The 16,468-nt window shown below is 41.6% G+C and overlaps 1 protein-coding gene across 1 annotated transcript; it reads left to right on the top strand.

The window, feature by feature from the left end:
- Positions 1 to 7,572: 7,572 nt before the first annotated feature.
- LOC118937416 (epigen-like) lies at positions 7,573 to 13,868 on the top strand. Its single transcript, XM_036936481.1, has 5 exons — positions 7,573 to 7,894; positions 9,542 to 9,685; positions 10,208 to 10,328; positions 10,925 to 11,083; positions 13,709 to 13,868. The coding sequence occupies exons 1-5, from the start codon at positions 7,867 to 7,869 to the stop codon at positions 13,764 to 13,766; spliced, it is 510 nt and encodes a 169-aa protein (XP_036792376.1). The 5' UTR covers positions 7,573 to 7,866; the 3' UTR covers positions 13,767 to 13,868.
- The last annotated feature ends 2,600 nt before the right edge of the window (positions 13,869 to 16,468 follow it).

The following is a 16,468-nucleotide window of genomic DNA, read 5'->3' as shown; positions in this document are numbered from 1 at the left end:
TAAATTATATTAGTATATTATATATATTATATATATTATATAAATATATAAATGATATTAGTATATTATATATATTATATAAATTATATAAATGATATTAGTATATTATATATATTATATAAATTATATAAATGATATTAGTATATTATATATATTATATATATTATATAAATTATATTAGTTAATTAAAAGTATGTTATATATAAATTATATAAATTATATTAGTATATTATATATATTATATAAATTATATTATTTTGTAACAAAGGCACGTTCTCCGTGGTTGAATAGTGGTCGCTGTGCACAGTTCGGAAACACATCAGTGTGCTGCTGAATTTGCGCCTTTTCCTTTTTCCTAGACCATGTTGCTATGTGCATAATAGCAACATTAACCAGCATATTGTTGTTGAGAGCAATGGCCCAGAATGAGGAGATGAGAAAACAGCCCTTTCCTTATTGTCTAAGAAAAGTGAGGAGAGAGGAAACCCAGAACTTAAATTAAATCTATAATCAATAACCTAACTATTAAATGTGCCTGGCTTAATAAATCATCAATATATCTCCAGAAATAAGACAGATCCTGCTTCTGTTGCCTGTTTGAGTGTTTGTTTATTAGCCTACTGATTCCGTGAGCACCAAGCCTCACGCAACCACATGTCAAGTAAATAATTTAAAAAATATTTGTTTATTTAAAATTTTTTTTTAAATGTAATCTTAGCTGTATTAAAGGCTTTACACAATTTTGTATTCGTTAGTACAGCCTCTGATATTATTTATAATTTATTTAGTGTTTACACTGTTCCAAATTGTGGGGAAATTGTATATTTCTAATAATAATAACGTTCCCTTTTCTTGATCTTATTGTTGTTTATTTATTTATTATTACGATAATAAGTAACGTCATTATCATTAGTAGGCTGAGTATAGCAGCCTTGTAATAACCACCATCGAGCACATCTTGTTTAGTCTTAATACCGTAACTTACTTAGGGCTATATTTCAATACTTACAGTGGGGAGAACCAGTATTTGATACACTGCCGATTTTGCAGGTTTTCCTACTTACAAAGCATGTAGAGGTCTGTAATTTTTTTTTTTTATCATAGGTACACTTCCAACTGTGAGAGACGGAATCTAAAACAAAAATCCAGAAAATCACATTGTATGATTTTTAAGTAATTCATTTGCATTTTATTGCATGACATAAGTATTTGATACATCAGATGATGATGGCATCATCATGATTCTACCTTGTCTTTTTTTTAGTTTCCAGTTGTCTTGATAGCACCATAAATCCAGAGAATTCCATACTTTGATGTTTCATGTTCTGAATTCTGTTGCTGTACATTTCAAAAGTGCTAAACAAATATATTATATTGACCACGTCTGTCCTAGTTCGCTCATTAACGTCTTAATCAAAAATACGGATTGTCTCTTATCTGCTTGTCGTCCCCTTATGCCATAGTCTGTACATCTCAATTGTCCGTAGAAACCTACATTTGTTTAAACAAGTCATCCATATCAGCTTTGTTTTTAAAGGCAGTAAATGAGGCTGAATTAACTGTTTCGCTGCCAGACAAGGCTCAGCTGATAGCCAGGTGTAGCAGAGGTAAGGTGTTGGGACTCAGCTGATAGCCAGGTGTAGCAGTGGTAAGGTGTTGGGACTCTGCTGATAGCCAGGTGTAGCAGAGGTAAGGTGTTGGGACTCTGCTGATAGCCAGGTGTAGCAGAGGTAAGGTGTTGGGACTCTGCTGATAGCCAGGTGTAGCAGAGGTAAGGTGTTGGGACTCAGCTGATAGCCAGGTGTAGCAGTGGTAAGGTGTTGGGACTCTGCTGATAGCCAGGTGTAGCAGAGGTAAGGTGTTGGGACTCTGCTGATAGCCAGGTGTAGCAGAGGTAAGGTGTTGGGACTCTGCTGATAGCCAGGTGTAGCAGAGGTAAGGTGTTGGGACTCTGCTGATAGCCAGGTGTAGCAGAGGTAAGGTGTTGGGACTCTGCTGATAGCCAGGTGTAGCAGAGGTAAGGTGTTGGGACTCTGCTGATAGCCAGGTGTAGCAGAGGTAAGGTGTTGGGACTCTGCTGATAGCCAGGTGTAGCAGAGGTAAGGTGTTGGGACCCTGCTGATAGCCAGGTGTAGCAGAGGTAAGGTGTTGGGACTCAGCTGATAGCCAAGTGTAACAGTGGTAAGGTGTTGGGACTCTGCTGATAGCCAGGTGTAGCAGAGGTAATGTGTTGGGCCTGCTGTTGGGACAGCTTTATGTAGGCACTAACAGTTTGTGGGCACCGTTTGGCACCGTTATAGTGAAATTAATGTATTGTTTAGTGTTGTGTTGTGGCTTTGCTGGCATCCATCCCCCAAAAAATGTTTTTAGTTTGCCCCAGCAAGATCGACATGCTAAAATCATAACTGAAGGCAACATATCCTAAAGACAGGACAGGCCAAAGTAAAATGGACATTATGGACAATCACAACTATTGTCCAGTAGTTTCACCCCATTGTCATGATCAGTGGTTTTAGCAAATGTATTTATATAGCCCTTCTTACATCAGCTGATATCTCAAAGTGCTGTACAGAAACCCAGCCTAAAACCCCAAACAGCAAGCAATGCAGGTGTAGAAGCACGGTGGCTAGGAAAAACTCCCTAGAAAGGCCAAAACCTAGGAAGAAACCTAGAGAGGAACCAGGCTATGAGGGGTGACCAGTCCTCTTCTGGCTGTGCCGGGTGGAGATTATAACAGAACATGGCCAAGATGTTCAAATGTTCATAAATGATCAGCATGGTCCAATAATAATAAGGCAGAACAGTTGAAACTGGAGCAGCAGCACGGCCAGGTGGACTGGGGACAGCAAGGAGTCATCATGCCAGGTAGTCCTGAGGCAAGGTCCTAGGGCTCAGGTCCTCAGAGAGAGAGAAAGAAATAGAGAATTAGAGAGAGCATACTTAAATTCACACGGGACACTGGATAGGACAGGAGAAGTACTCCAGACATAACAAACTGACCCTAGCCCCCCGACACATAAACTACTGCAGCATAAATACTAGAGGCTGAGACAGGAGGGGTCAGGAGACACTGTGGCCCCATCCGATGATACCCCCGGACAGGGACAAACAGGAAGGATATAACCCCACCCACTTTGCAATGCACAGCCCCCACACCACTAGAGGGATATCTTCAACCACCAACTTACCATCCTGAGACAAGGCCGAGTATAGCCCACAAAGATCTCCGCCACGGCACAACCCAAGGGGCTGCGCCAACCCAGACAGGAAGATCACATCAGTGACTCAACCCACTCAAGTGACGCACCCCTCCCAGGGACGGCATGAAACTCTATTTGAAGTGCATTTAAAGTTCCATTTGATTTAGTCCTTTAACTTAAATTACCAAACACAATTCAACATCCCTTTTGAAACACAAGAAATAGCCTGATAACTTGTCGACATTATATGCTCGGATTCACCTTCTCCAACTCAACCAAAAAAATAAAAGTTAAAGAATGGGATTGAGCCAGTGACTCAGATGAAATTGTCCAAGCAGTAGATACAGTGCCTTGTGAAAGTATTCGGCCCCCTTGAACTTTGCAACATTTTGCCACATTTCAGGCTTCAAACATAAAGATATACAACTGTATTTTTTTGTGAAGAATCAACAACAAGTGGGACACAATCATGAAGTGGAACGACATTTATTGGATATTTCAAACTTTTTTAACAAATCAAAAACTGAAAAATTGGGCGTGCAAAATTATTCAGCCCCTTTACTTTCAGTGCAGCAAACTCTCTCCAGAAGTTCAGTGAGGATCTCTGAATGATCCAATGTTGACCTAAATGACTAATGATGATAAATACAATCCACCTGTGTGTAATCAAGTCTCCGTATAAATGCACCTGCACTGTGATAGTCTCAGAGGTCCGTTAAAAGCGCAGAGAGCATCATGAAGAACAAGGAACACACCAGGCAGGTCCGGGATACCGTTGTGAAGAAGTTTAAAGCCGGATTTGGATACAAAAAGATTTCCCAAGTTTAAACATCCCAAGGAGCACTGTGCAAGCGATAATATTGAAATGGAAGGAGTATCAGACCACTGCAAATCTACCAAGACCTGGCCGTCCCTCTAAACTTTCAGCTCATACAAGGAGAAGACTGATCAGAGATGCAGCCAAGAGGCCCATGATCACTCTGGATGAACTGCAGAGATCTACAGCTGAGGTGGGAGACTCTGTCCATAGGACAACAATCAGTCGTATATTGCACAAATCTGGCCTTTATGGAAGAGTGGCAAGAAGAAAGCCATTTCTTAAAGTTTGCCACAAGCCCCTGAGAGACACACCAAACATGTGGAAGAAGGTGCTCTGGTCAGATGAAACCAAAATTGAACTTTTTGGCAACAATGCAAAACGTTATGTTTGGTGTAAAAGCAACACAGCTTATCACCCTGCACACACCATCTCCACTGTCAAACATGGTGGTGGCAGCATCATGGTTTGGGCCTGCTTTTCTTCAGCAGGGACAGGGAAGATGGTTAAAATTGATGGGAAGATGGATGGAGCCAAATACAGGACCATTCTGGAAGAAAACCTGATGGAGTCTGCAAAAGACCTGAGACTGGGACGGAGATTTGTCTTCCAACAAGACAATGATCCAAAACATAAAGCAAAATCTACAATGGAATGGTTCAAAAATAAACATATCCAGGTGTTAGAATGGCCAAGTCAAAGTCCAGACCTGAATCCAATCGAAAATCTGTTGAAAGAACTGAAAACTGCTGTTCACAAATGCTCTCCATCCAACCTCACTGAGCTCGAGCTGTTTTGCAAGGAGGAATGGGAAAAAATTTCAGTCTCTCGATGTGCAAAACTGATAGAGACATACCCCAAGCGACTTACAGCTGTAATCGCAGCAAAAGGTGGCGCTACAAAGTATTAACTTAAGGGGGCTGAATAATTTTGCACGCCCAATTTTTCAGTTTTTGATTTGTTAAAAAAGTTTGAAATATCCAATAAATGTCGTTCCACTTCATGATTGTGTCCCACTTGTTGTTGATTCTTCACAAAAAAATACAGTTTTAAATCTTTATGTTTGAAGCCTGAAATGTGGCAAAAGGTCGCAAAGTTCAAGGGGGCCGAATACTTTCGCAAGGCACTGTACTTTAAATGTTGATGTTTTGGATGCGTTCTAATCCCAAACACAATTCAATATTACTGTTGTAATCCCGTATATAGACTAAAGTTAAGTCTATCTGACAAACTAATGTGACATTTACCCTTAAAATGAGTAACACATGGTTCACATTAAGGCCCGCTTTATACGATCGCAGAAGAAGAAATGCATAGTTACAGTAACTATGCACTTCTTCTTCTGCGATCGTATATAAGGCGTGTCTGTCTCAGGTCGTCGCAGGTCGATGACAATCTTCTCAATAGCTGTAATGATCTGTCAGAATCTCAGACAGCATTGATCACTTACTTCCACCACGTACTTTCATGTCATCTCAACTGTTATCCAGATGATTTGGTTTCTGCTATTAGATGAAGACCAGCGAAATCACATTCATCTGTTGTATAAATAAACAAAATACCTGACATTGTATTTCCATTGGAATTGGCTGTACTTTTAAATGGTTGAAAACGCAGTGGTGACGACTAAACCTGAAAAAAATCTGACGTCTTTTTCATTGGAAATTGGTTGCGCTGGTAGATGGCTAAACACATAGCGATGACAGATTAGAAATTCAGGGAGAGAGGGAGAAAGAGTGAGTGGAGGGGAGAGAGAGGGAGAAAGAGAGAGTGGAAGGGAGAAAGAGGGAGAGAGGGAGAAAGAGAGAGTGGAAGGGAGAAAGAGGGAGAGAGGGAGAAAGAGAGAGTGGAAGGGAGAAAGAGGGAGAGAGGGAGAAAGAGAGAGAGGGAGAAAGAGGGGAGAGAGGGAGAAAGAGAGTGGAAGGGAGAAAGAGTGAGTGGAAGGGAGAAAGAGAGAGAGAGAGGGAGAAAGAGTGAGTGGAAGGGAGAAAGAGGGAGAAAGAGTGAGTGGAAGGGAGAAAGAGGGAGAGAGGGAGAAAGAGAGAGTGGAAGGGAGAAAGAGAGAGAGAGGGAGAAAGAGTGAGTGGAAGGGAGAAAGAGGGAGAGAGGGAGAAAGGGAGAGAGAGGGAGAAAGAGAGAGTGGAAGGGAGAAAGAGAGAGAGAGGCAGAAAGAGAGAGAGGGAGAAAGAGTGAGTGGAAGGGAGAAAGAGTGAGTGGAAGGGAGAAAGAGAGAGTGGAAGGGAGAAAGAGGGGATAGAGGGAGAAAGAGAGAGAGAGGGAGAAAGAGTGAGTGGAAGGGAGAAAGAGTGAGTGGAAAGGAGAAAGAGTGAGTGGAAGGGAGAAAGAGTGAGAGAGGGAGAAAGAGTGAGTGGAAGGGAGAAAGAGGGAGAGAGGGAGAAAGAGTGAGTGGAAGGGAGAAAGAGAGAGTGGAAGGGAGAAAGAGTGAGTGGAAGGGAGAAAGAGGGGAGAGAGGGAGAAAGAGAGAGAGAGGGAGAAAGAGTGAGTGGAAGGGAGAAAGAGTGAGTGGAAGGGAGAAAGAGTGAGTGGAAGGGAGAAAGAGAGAGTGGAAGGGAGAAAGAGAGAGTGGAAGGGAGAAAGAGAGAGTGGAAGGGAGAAAGAGAGAGTGGAAGGGAGAAAGAGTGAGTGGAAGGGAGAAAGAGAGAGTGGAAGGGAGAAAGAGAGAGTGGAAGGGAGAAAGAGAGAGTGGAAGGGAGAAAGAGTGAGTGGACGGGAGAAAGAGAGAGTGGAAGGGAGAAAGAGAGAGTGGAAGGGAGAAAGAGAGAGTGGAAGGGAGAAAGAGTGAGTGGAAGAGAGAAAGAGAGAGTGGAAGGGAGAAAGAGAGAGTGGAAGGGAGAAAGAGAGAGTGGAAGGGAGAAAGAGAGAGTGGAAGGGAGAAAGAGAGAGTGGAAGGGAGAAGGAGAGAGTGGAAGGGAGAAAGAGGGAGAAAGAGGGGAGAGAGGGAGAAAGAGGGGAGAGAGGGAGAAAGAGGGGAGAGAGGGAGAAAGAGGGGAGAGAGGGAGAAAGAGGGAGAGAGGGAGAAAGAGGGGAGAGAGGGAGAAAGAGGGGAGAGAGGGAGAAAGAGAGAAAGAGGGGAGAGAGGGAGAAAGAGGGGAGAGAGGGAGAGAGAGGGGAGAGAGGGAGAAAGAGGGAGAGAGAGGGAGAGAGAGGGGAGAGAGGGAGAAAGAGGGGAGAGAGGGAGAAAGAGGGAGAAAGAGGGAGAAAGAGGGGAGAGAGAGGAGACCAAGAAGGAATGGGCATGGACACACTTCATTAAGTGTGAACTCCAGATGCTGTGTGGGCTGACAACACGTGTGTGTGTGTGTGTGTGTGTGTGTGTGTGTGTGTGTGTGTGTGTGTGTGTGTGTGTGTGTGTGTGTGTGTGTGTGTGTGTGTGTGTGTGTGTGTGTGTGTGTGTGTGTGTGTGTGTGTGAGTGAGTGAGTGAGTGAGTGAGTGAGTGAGTGAGTGAGTGAGAGTGAGAGTGTGTGAGAGTGAGAGTGTGTGTGTGTCTGTGTGAAAGTGAGTGAGTGAAAGTGTGTGTGTGTGTGAGAGTGAGTGAATCCTCTCCTGCCCCCTGGGACTGCAAACCTGTTTAATACCTGGCCAAGAGGCTTCTGCCTCTGCATGCAGGTAACCGGGGGCAATGGGACAGGAAGTGATGCGGGGGAAGCAGCCGAGCGTGCCATTTGTGGAAAGGGAATATTCTTTACCCCATAATTCTGGTTCTCCCATTGGTTGTGCAAGTCGTGACAGGGATTAAAGGAGTATAAAGCACACCAGACTTTCACTGTAATCCACACACCTGAGGAAGAGACAGTCTGAGGACGGCCACACTCTTAGAAAACCACAAGATGTCAGGACCGAAACAGACAGTAACCGGTGAGTGCCCTGCAACCTGTCTGGTCTGTCTGGTCTGGTCTGGTCTGGTCTGGTCTGTCTGTCTGTCTGTCTGGTCTGGTCTGGTCTGGTCTGTCTGTCTGTCTGTCTGTCTGTCTGTCTGTCTGTCTGGTCTGGTCTGGTCTGTCTGTCTGTCTGTCTGGTCTGTCTGTCTGTCTGTCTGTCTGTCTGTCTGTCTGTCTGTCTGTCTGTCTGTCTGTCTGGTCTGTCTGTCTGTCTGTCTGTCTGGTCTGGTCTGGTCTGTCTGTCTGTCTGTCTGGTCTGTCTGGTCTGTCTGTCTGTCTGTCTGTCTGTCTGTCTGTCTGTCTGTCTGTCTGTCTGTCTGTCTGTCTGTCCGTCCGTCCGTCCGTCCGTCCGTCCGTCCGGTCTGTCTGTCTGTCTGTCTGTCTGTCTGTCTGTCTGTCTGTCTGTCTGTCTGTCTGTCTGTCTGTCTGTCTGTCTGTCTGTCTGTCTGTCTGTCTGTCTGTCTGTCTGTCTGTCTGTCTGTCTGTCTGGTCTGGTCTGGTCTGGTTGTCTGTCTGTCTGTCTGTCTGTCTGTCTGTCTGTCTGTCTGTCTGTCTGTCTGTCTGTCTGTCTGTCTGTCTGTCTGTCTGTCTGGTCTGGTCTGGTCTGGTCTGGTCTGGTCTGGTCTGGTCTGGTCTGGTCTGGTCTGGTCTGGTCTGGTCTGTCTGTCTGTCTGTCTGTCTGTCTGTCTGTCTGTCTGTCTGTCTGTCTGTCTGTCTGTCTGTCTGTCTGTCTGTCTGTCTGTCTGTCTGTCTGTCTGTCTGTCTGTCTGTCTGTCTGTCTGTCTGTCTGTCTGTCTGTCTGTCTGTCTGTGTGTGTGTGTGTGTGTGTGTGTGTGTGTGTGTGTGTGTGTGTCTGTCTGGTCTGTCTGTTCGTTCTTTAGCACAGCACTAACACACCTGACGAAACTACAGAACTTACCAACAAGCCCTTCATCAGGTCACCCAGGTACGTTAGTACTGGGATAGAGCAGAAATGAGTGTCCCTTTGGGGACCCCTCAGAGAACTGAGACAACCCAGACAGATCTGTATATAGTATGGGATGGATTTATCTATAGAGATATACTGTAGTAGGCTATACATCATTGAACTGTATGGCTTTCAATCTACACAATGTATTATGGTCCCTCCCACAGGAGGCTGTTGAGGGGAGGACGGGCTCATTATAATGGGCCGGAATGGAGAGAAAATGGAATGGCAACAAACACCTGGAAACCATGGAAACCATGTATTTGGAATGGTATCAAAATAGATCACAGATTCCGCTCCAGCCATTACCACGATCCCGTTCTCCCCAATTAAGGTGCCACAACAAAAAAAAAAGCACCTTTTTTGAAACTTGACTATCTGACAACACTTTACAAAAGCAACCTTCAGTCTAGCCTAGTCACTATCTGACAAGTGGTCTGGACCAGGCGCTGGCTTTCACCGGTCCAATCACGTTAGATCAGGAAGTATTGAGGTTCTTTGAGAATGTTTGTCTGTTAGAAGAATTTCAGAACAACGTTCTAGAAGAGATCATATGTAATGAGAGCAGTTCTAAAAATGTCTGTGGACAAACAGTCATCATCATCATTCTCCTCTTCCCCCCCCCCCCCCCCCCCCCCCCATCTCTCCGTTCCACAGCCTTCTCCACCACTCTGGTTGCACTGTGGCTCATCCTCTCCACCGTGACTCGGTCAGCAGAACCTTCAGACAACCTTCAACCAACACAACGGACACTCAGCCTGGACCTTGCAGAGCCCACGAACACTACACTACCTGTAAATGGTGAGTTTCAACGGCTACTTTTAAGAGGCTGCGTTTACACAGGCATCCCAATTCTGATCTGTTTGCCCAAATATGTTGCAAACAGATCAGATCTGAATGGTCAAAAAGAGTGCCTGTAAAAACAGGCATCCTGAATAAACTGGAAGGCCCTCCTTTCGTCGATGGTTTGGAAAATGGTTGCCACAGGCTTCCAACAAAACAGAGCCTTCCAGTTTGTTCAGGATGCAGATACCTGTTTCCAAAGATCACCCGAGCCCCACCTTAACTAGACCGAGTGTAAAGGTTAAGGGCTTTTAGAGTTAAGCATCAAATCAAATGTTATTGGTCAGATACACGTGTGTTTTTCAGATGTTATTGTGCGTGTAGCCAAATGCTTCTGTTACAAGAACCGCGTGTGCGTGCGTGTGTGTGTGTGTGTGCGTGCGTGCGTGTGTGTGTGTGTGTGTTTTACCCTGAATGCACTATGCTTTTTTTTTGTTGAAGTAGGGACAATGAAGCTATTTTCTGATTGGCTGATTGCAGGTAATGATGCGGAGGAGCCTCGTGTTCTCAGGATGTCAAAACACTGTAGAGACGAAGATGCTGACTACTGCCTGAACGGACAGTGCATGTACCCACCTGACAGCGATACCCCTGCCTGCACGTAAGAACAGACAGACAGACAGACAGACAGACAGACATGTATCCACCTGACAGCGATACCCCTGCCTGCACGTAAGAACAGACAGACAGACAGACAGACAGACAGACATGTACCCACCTGACAGCGATACCCCTGCCTGCACGTAAGAACAGACAGACAGACAGACAGACAGACATGTACCCACCTGACAGCGATACCCCTGCCTGCACGTAAGAACAGACAGACAGACATGTACCCACCTGACAGCGATACCCCTGCCTGCACGTAAGAACAGACAGACAGACAGACAGACAGACATGTACCCACCTGACAGCGATACCCCTGCCTGCACGTAAGGACAGACAGACAGACAGACAGAGAGATGTGTTTAGAGGGAAGTAGCCTACAGGGACAGACAGACAGACAGACAGACAGACAGACAGAGACAGACAGACAGACAGGACACACAAACAGACAGACAGACAGACAGACAGACAGACAGACAGACAGACAGACAGACAGACAGGACACACGAACAGACAGTCAGACAGACAGACAGACAGACAGACAGACAGACAGACAGACAGAAATAACTAAAAATGTCTCTCTGTGTGTAGGTGTGACGTGTCCTATAGTGGCCCTCGCTGTGGTCTGTTGACCCACCAGGCGACGCAGTGCAAGTTTGCCGTAGCAGAGGAGGTGATTGGCATCTGTGTGGGCGTGGCCTTGCTCGTCTGCTGCCTCGCTGTCGTTCTCTACTGCTGCATCAAGAGAAGGTACACACACACACACACACACACACACACACACACACAGAGACCGACACACTGCCTGTCAGGGGCTAGAGAAGCATGGGAAGAGAGAAGGAGGAAATGAAAGAGAAGGAGAAAGATGAAGAAATTGTGACAGTTTCAACAGGGTCGTGTTGAATTCCTCACTCTATCAGATAGAAATGTAATGAGTAGAGCTGACATAATTCCTTACTCTATCAGATAGAAATGTAATGAGTAGAGCTGACATAATTCCTCACTCTATCAGATAGAAATGTAATGAGTAGAGCTGACATAATTCCTTACTCTATCAGATAGAAATGTAATGAGTAGAACTGACATAATTCCTTACTCTATCAGATAGAAATGTAATGAGTAGAGCTGACATAATTCCTCACTCTATCAGATAGAAATGTAATGAGTAGAGCTGACATAATTCCTTACTCTATCAGATAGAAATGTAATGAGTAGAGCTGACATAATTCCTTACTCTATCAGATAGAAATGTAATGAGTAGAGCTGACATAATTCCTTACTCTATCAGATAGAAATGTAATGAGTAGAGCTGACATAATTCCTTACTCTATCAGATAGAAATGTAATGAGTAGAGCTGACATAATTCCTTACTCTATCAGATAGAAATGTAATGAGTAGAGCTGACATAATTCCTCACTCTATCAGATAGAAATGTAATGAGTAGAGCTGACATAATTCCTTACTCTATCAGATAGAAATGTAATGAGTAGAGCTGACATAATTCCTCACTCTATCAGATAGAAATGTAATGAGTAGAGCTGACATAATTCCTTACTCTATCAGATAGAAATGTAATGAGTAGAGCTGACATAATTCCTTACTCTATCAGATAGAAATGTAATGAGTAGAGCTGACATAATCCCTTACTCTATCAGATAGAAATGTAATGAGTAGAGCTGACATAATTCCTTACTCTATCAGATAGAAATGTAATGAGTAGAGCTGACATAATTCCTTACTCTATCAGATAGAAATGTAATGAGTAGAGCTGACATAATTCCTCACTCTATCAGATAGAAATGTAATGAGTAGAGCTGACATAATTCCTCACTCTATCAGATAGAAATGTAATGAGTAGAGCTGACATAATTCCTCACTCTATCAGATAGAAATGTAATGAGTAGAGCTGACATAATTCCTTACTCTATCAGATAGAAATGTAATGAGTAGAGCTGACATAATTCCTTACTCTATCAGATAGAAATGTAATGAGTAGAGCTGACATAATTCCTTACTCTATCAGATAGAAATGTAATGAGTAGAGCTGACATAATTCCTTACTCTATCAGATAGAAATGTAATGAGTAGAGCTGACATAATTCCTTACTCTATCAGATAGAAATGTAATGAGTAGAGCTGACATAATTCCTTACTCTATCAGATAGAAATGTAATGAGTAGAGCTGACATAATTCCTTACTCTATCAGATAGAAATGTAATGAGTAGAGCTGACATAATTCCTTACTCTATCAGATAGAAATGTAATGAGTAGAGCTGACATAATTCCTTACTCTATCAGATAGAAATGTAATGAGTAGAGCTGACATAATTCCTTACTCTATCAGATAGAAATGTAATGAGTAGAGCTGACATAATTCCTTACTCTATCAGATAGAAATGTAATGAGTAGAGCTGACATAATTCCTTACTCTATCAGATAGAAATGTAATGAGTAGAGCTGACATAATTCCTTACTCTATCAGATAGAAATGTAATGAGTAGAGCTGACATAATTCCTTACTCTATCAGATAGAAATGTAATGAGTAGAGCTGACATAATTCCTCACTCTATCAGATAGAAATGTAATGAGTAGAGCTGACATAATTCCTTACTCTATCAGATAGAAATGTAATGAGTAGAGCTGACATAATTCCTTACTCTATCAGATAGAAATGTAATGAGTAGAGCTGACATAATTCCTTACTCTATCAGATAGAAATGTAATGAGTAGAGCTGACATAATTCCTCACTCTATCAGATAGAAATGTAATGAGTAGAGCTGACATAATTCCTTACTCTATCAGATAGAAATGTAATGAGTAGAGCTGACATAATTCCTTACTCTATCAGATAGAAATGTAATGAGTAGAGCTGACATAATTCCTTACTCTATCAGATAGAAATGTAATGAGTAGAGCTGACATAATTCCTTACTCTATCAGATAGAAATGTAATGAGTAGAGCTGACATAATTCCTTACTCTATCAGATAGAAATGTAATGCGTAGAGCTGACATAATCCCTTACTCTATCAGAGGAGATAGAAGCAGAGCAAGTTGGCCAGCAGATAGCCTAGTGGTTAGAGCATTGGGCCAATAACTGAAAGGTTGCGGGTTTGAATCCCTGAGCTGATAAGGTGAACATTCTGTCGATGTGCCCTTGAACAAGGCACCCTAACTGCTTCTGTAAGTCGTTCTTCTAGACATTCGAGACAGAACTGTCATTTGGAAACAAACCCCATTCTGTGGGCTGTATTTAGCCTCTTATATAGATGACACCGGGGAATAGAGTGATTTCTTTACTTTGTTTAACTTTTTATAATTTTCTGTCTCTTTTGTGTTTCTTCCTCCACTTCTGTCCCTCTCTTATTCTAGGTGTGAAAAAAAACATCTCCCCTATAAGACCTACGGTGGCTCGGAGAACTCAGTTTAGTTTGATCCCTCTGTTTCTTATTCATCACCATCATCATCACAATATCTTTCCATAACAAAATAAGGCTATTTATTGAAATATCTAAAAAATAAGTTATTATTTTTTTTAAAAATGTTAACATGTATTTAATATTTTTTTTGTAATAAATGTTTTTAAATCGAATGACTATTGTTTGAAGATTTTGTTGCATGTTCTATAAAGAAGTCAACGTCCTTATGGTCCCTAACACCATGGGTTAGCGCTACACGCCCTGTGATAACTTGTTACCTCATTTCACCACTAGAGGTCAGAGTTTTCTTGTTCTGAAATTCCAGCCTATTGAAAAGTTTCCTAAAACAGCCGCGGGACACGATCAGGTCACAATGAAAGGAAATCAAGTCTATGTCACAGATGGCAACTTGTTCCCTATAGAAGGCCTGTTGCTAACAAGCACCCTTTGTCCTGATTGTGTCCACATCCTGATTGTGTCCACATCCTGATCATCACTGCATTGTGTCTGGTATAAAGAGTTCTGAATGGTCAAAACCATGTCAATCATTGACAGGTAGAACCATTGACTTGGCATCAGTAATTGAAATTAAAAAAAGTCAAATCCATATTATTTTTTGAAAGACTATCTGTGAAATAATTTGCATAGTGGTGTGAGTTGGGGAAAGAGTGGGACATTATAAACTGGGACAGCTTAATGCTGACGACTTTATTTCTTGGTCTGACGAGAAAAAAATCTAAACTATCGTCACTAAACTTTTTTTTTCTGTTTTAATGTTGAGGTTATAAAACGGTCATAAATTCTGATATAAATAAATTCTGATATAAATCAATTCTGATATAAATAAATTCTGATATAAATCAATTCTGATATAAATAAATTCTGATATAAATCAATTCTGATATAAATCAATTCTGATATAAATAAATTCTGATATAAATAAATTCTGATATAAATCAATTCTGATATAAATAAATTCTGATATAAATAAATTCTGATATAAATAAATTCTGATATAAATCAATTCTGATATAAATAAATTCTGATATAAATCAATTCTGATATAAATCAATTCTGATATAAATCAATTCTGATATAAATCAATTCTGATATAAATCAATTCTGATATAAATAAATTCTGATATAAATAAATTCTGATATAAATCAATTCTGATATAAATCAATTCTGATATAAATAAATTCTGATATAAATAAATTCTGATATAAATCAATTCTGATATAAATAAATTCTGATATAAATAAATTCTGATATAAATAAATTCTGATATAAATGTTCATACTATATGTACTGGTGCATCAAATACATAAAGTTGCCAATATTATTTGTCAATTGTTAAAGTCTCGTTTTTTTGTTGGTCCACTTTACCAGCCAAAACTTGCTAAAGTGGGACAATTATATGTATATATATTATTTTTTTTCCCCATGAAGGAAATTCAGTTCACACTGGGGACACCCCTGTACTTAGGTTAGGCAAGGCTCCGGTTCTTCTTCGTCTGCTTCCTCTTCTTCTTCTACTTCTGTCCTGTTCTATTCTGTCTTCTTCTACTTTTATTAGTGTTGCTATTTGAGGGAATTCAGAATAAGTAGAATCTGATCTAGGTTTTGTAGCGTCTAAACATTGTTATTAAAATGTGTCTCTTATCTATCCACGGTGTCTGTGTTGTGATCAGATTAGCTGATGTCTCCCTGTAGGGTGAATTCGGGAATAAAGTGGGACACTTTTTTAGCATTTCTGTCTTCTGTAAACCTCTTTCGAAACATCTAATCAACATGTTATCACAACACACGATACATTTCTGAAATCCTCAAGATGTTTCCTAATCACACAACGACATCAAAAGCTAAATGGGATGTTTCCTAATCACACAACGACATCAAAAGCTAAATGGGATGTTTCCTAATCACACAACGACATCAAAAGCTAAATGGGATGTTTCCTAACATTGATCAACATCAACACCAGTTGATCTAACCTGCTGTAATAAGGGTGTACCAGTTGATCTAACCTGCTATGATAAGGGTGTACCAGTTGATCTAACCTGCTATGATAAGGGTGTACCAGTTGATCTAACCTGCTATGATAAGGGTGTACCAGTTGATCTAACCTGCTGTAATAAGGGTGTACCAGTTGATCTAACCTGCTATGATAAGGGTGTACCAGTTGATCTAACCTGCTATAATAAGGGTGTACCAGTTGATCTAACCTGCTATAATAAGGGTGTACCAGTTGATCTAACCTGCTGTAATAAGGGTGTACCAGTTGATCTAACCTGCTGTAATAAGGGTGTACCAGTTGATCTAACCTGCTATTAGGGTGTACCAGTTGATCTAACCTGCTGTAATAAGGATGTACCAGTTGATCTAACCTGCTGTAATAAGGGTGTACCAGTTGATCTAACCTGCTGTAATAAGAATGTACCAGTTGATCTAACCTGCTATGATAAGGGTGTACCAGTTGATCTAACCTGCTGTAATAAGGGTGTGTACCAGTTGATCTAACCTGCTATAATAAAGGTGTACCAGTTGATCTAACCTGCTGTAATAAGGGTGTACCAGTTGATCTAACCTGCTATAATAAGGGTGTACCAGTTGATCTAACCTGCTATGATAAGGGTGTACCAGTTGATCTAGCCTGCTGTAATAAGGGTGTACCAGTTGATCTAACCTGCTATAATAAGGGTGTACCAGTTG

Source organism: Oncorhynchus mykiss, chromosome 11 (genome assembly GCF_013265735.2).
Source record: "Oncorhynchus mykiss isolate Arlee chromosome 11, USDA_OmykA_1.1, whole genome shotgun sequence".
Taxonomy (NCBI): Eukaryota; Metazoa; Chordata; class Actinopteri; order Salmoniformes; family Salmonidae; genus Oncorhynchus; species Oncorhynchus mykiss.
The sequence above is the reverse complement of the archived record's forward strand: the minus strand, read 5'-3'. Positions and strand labels throughout refer to the sequence as shown.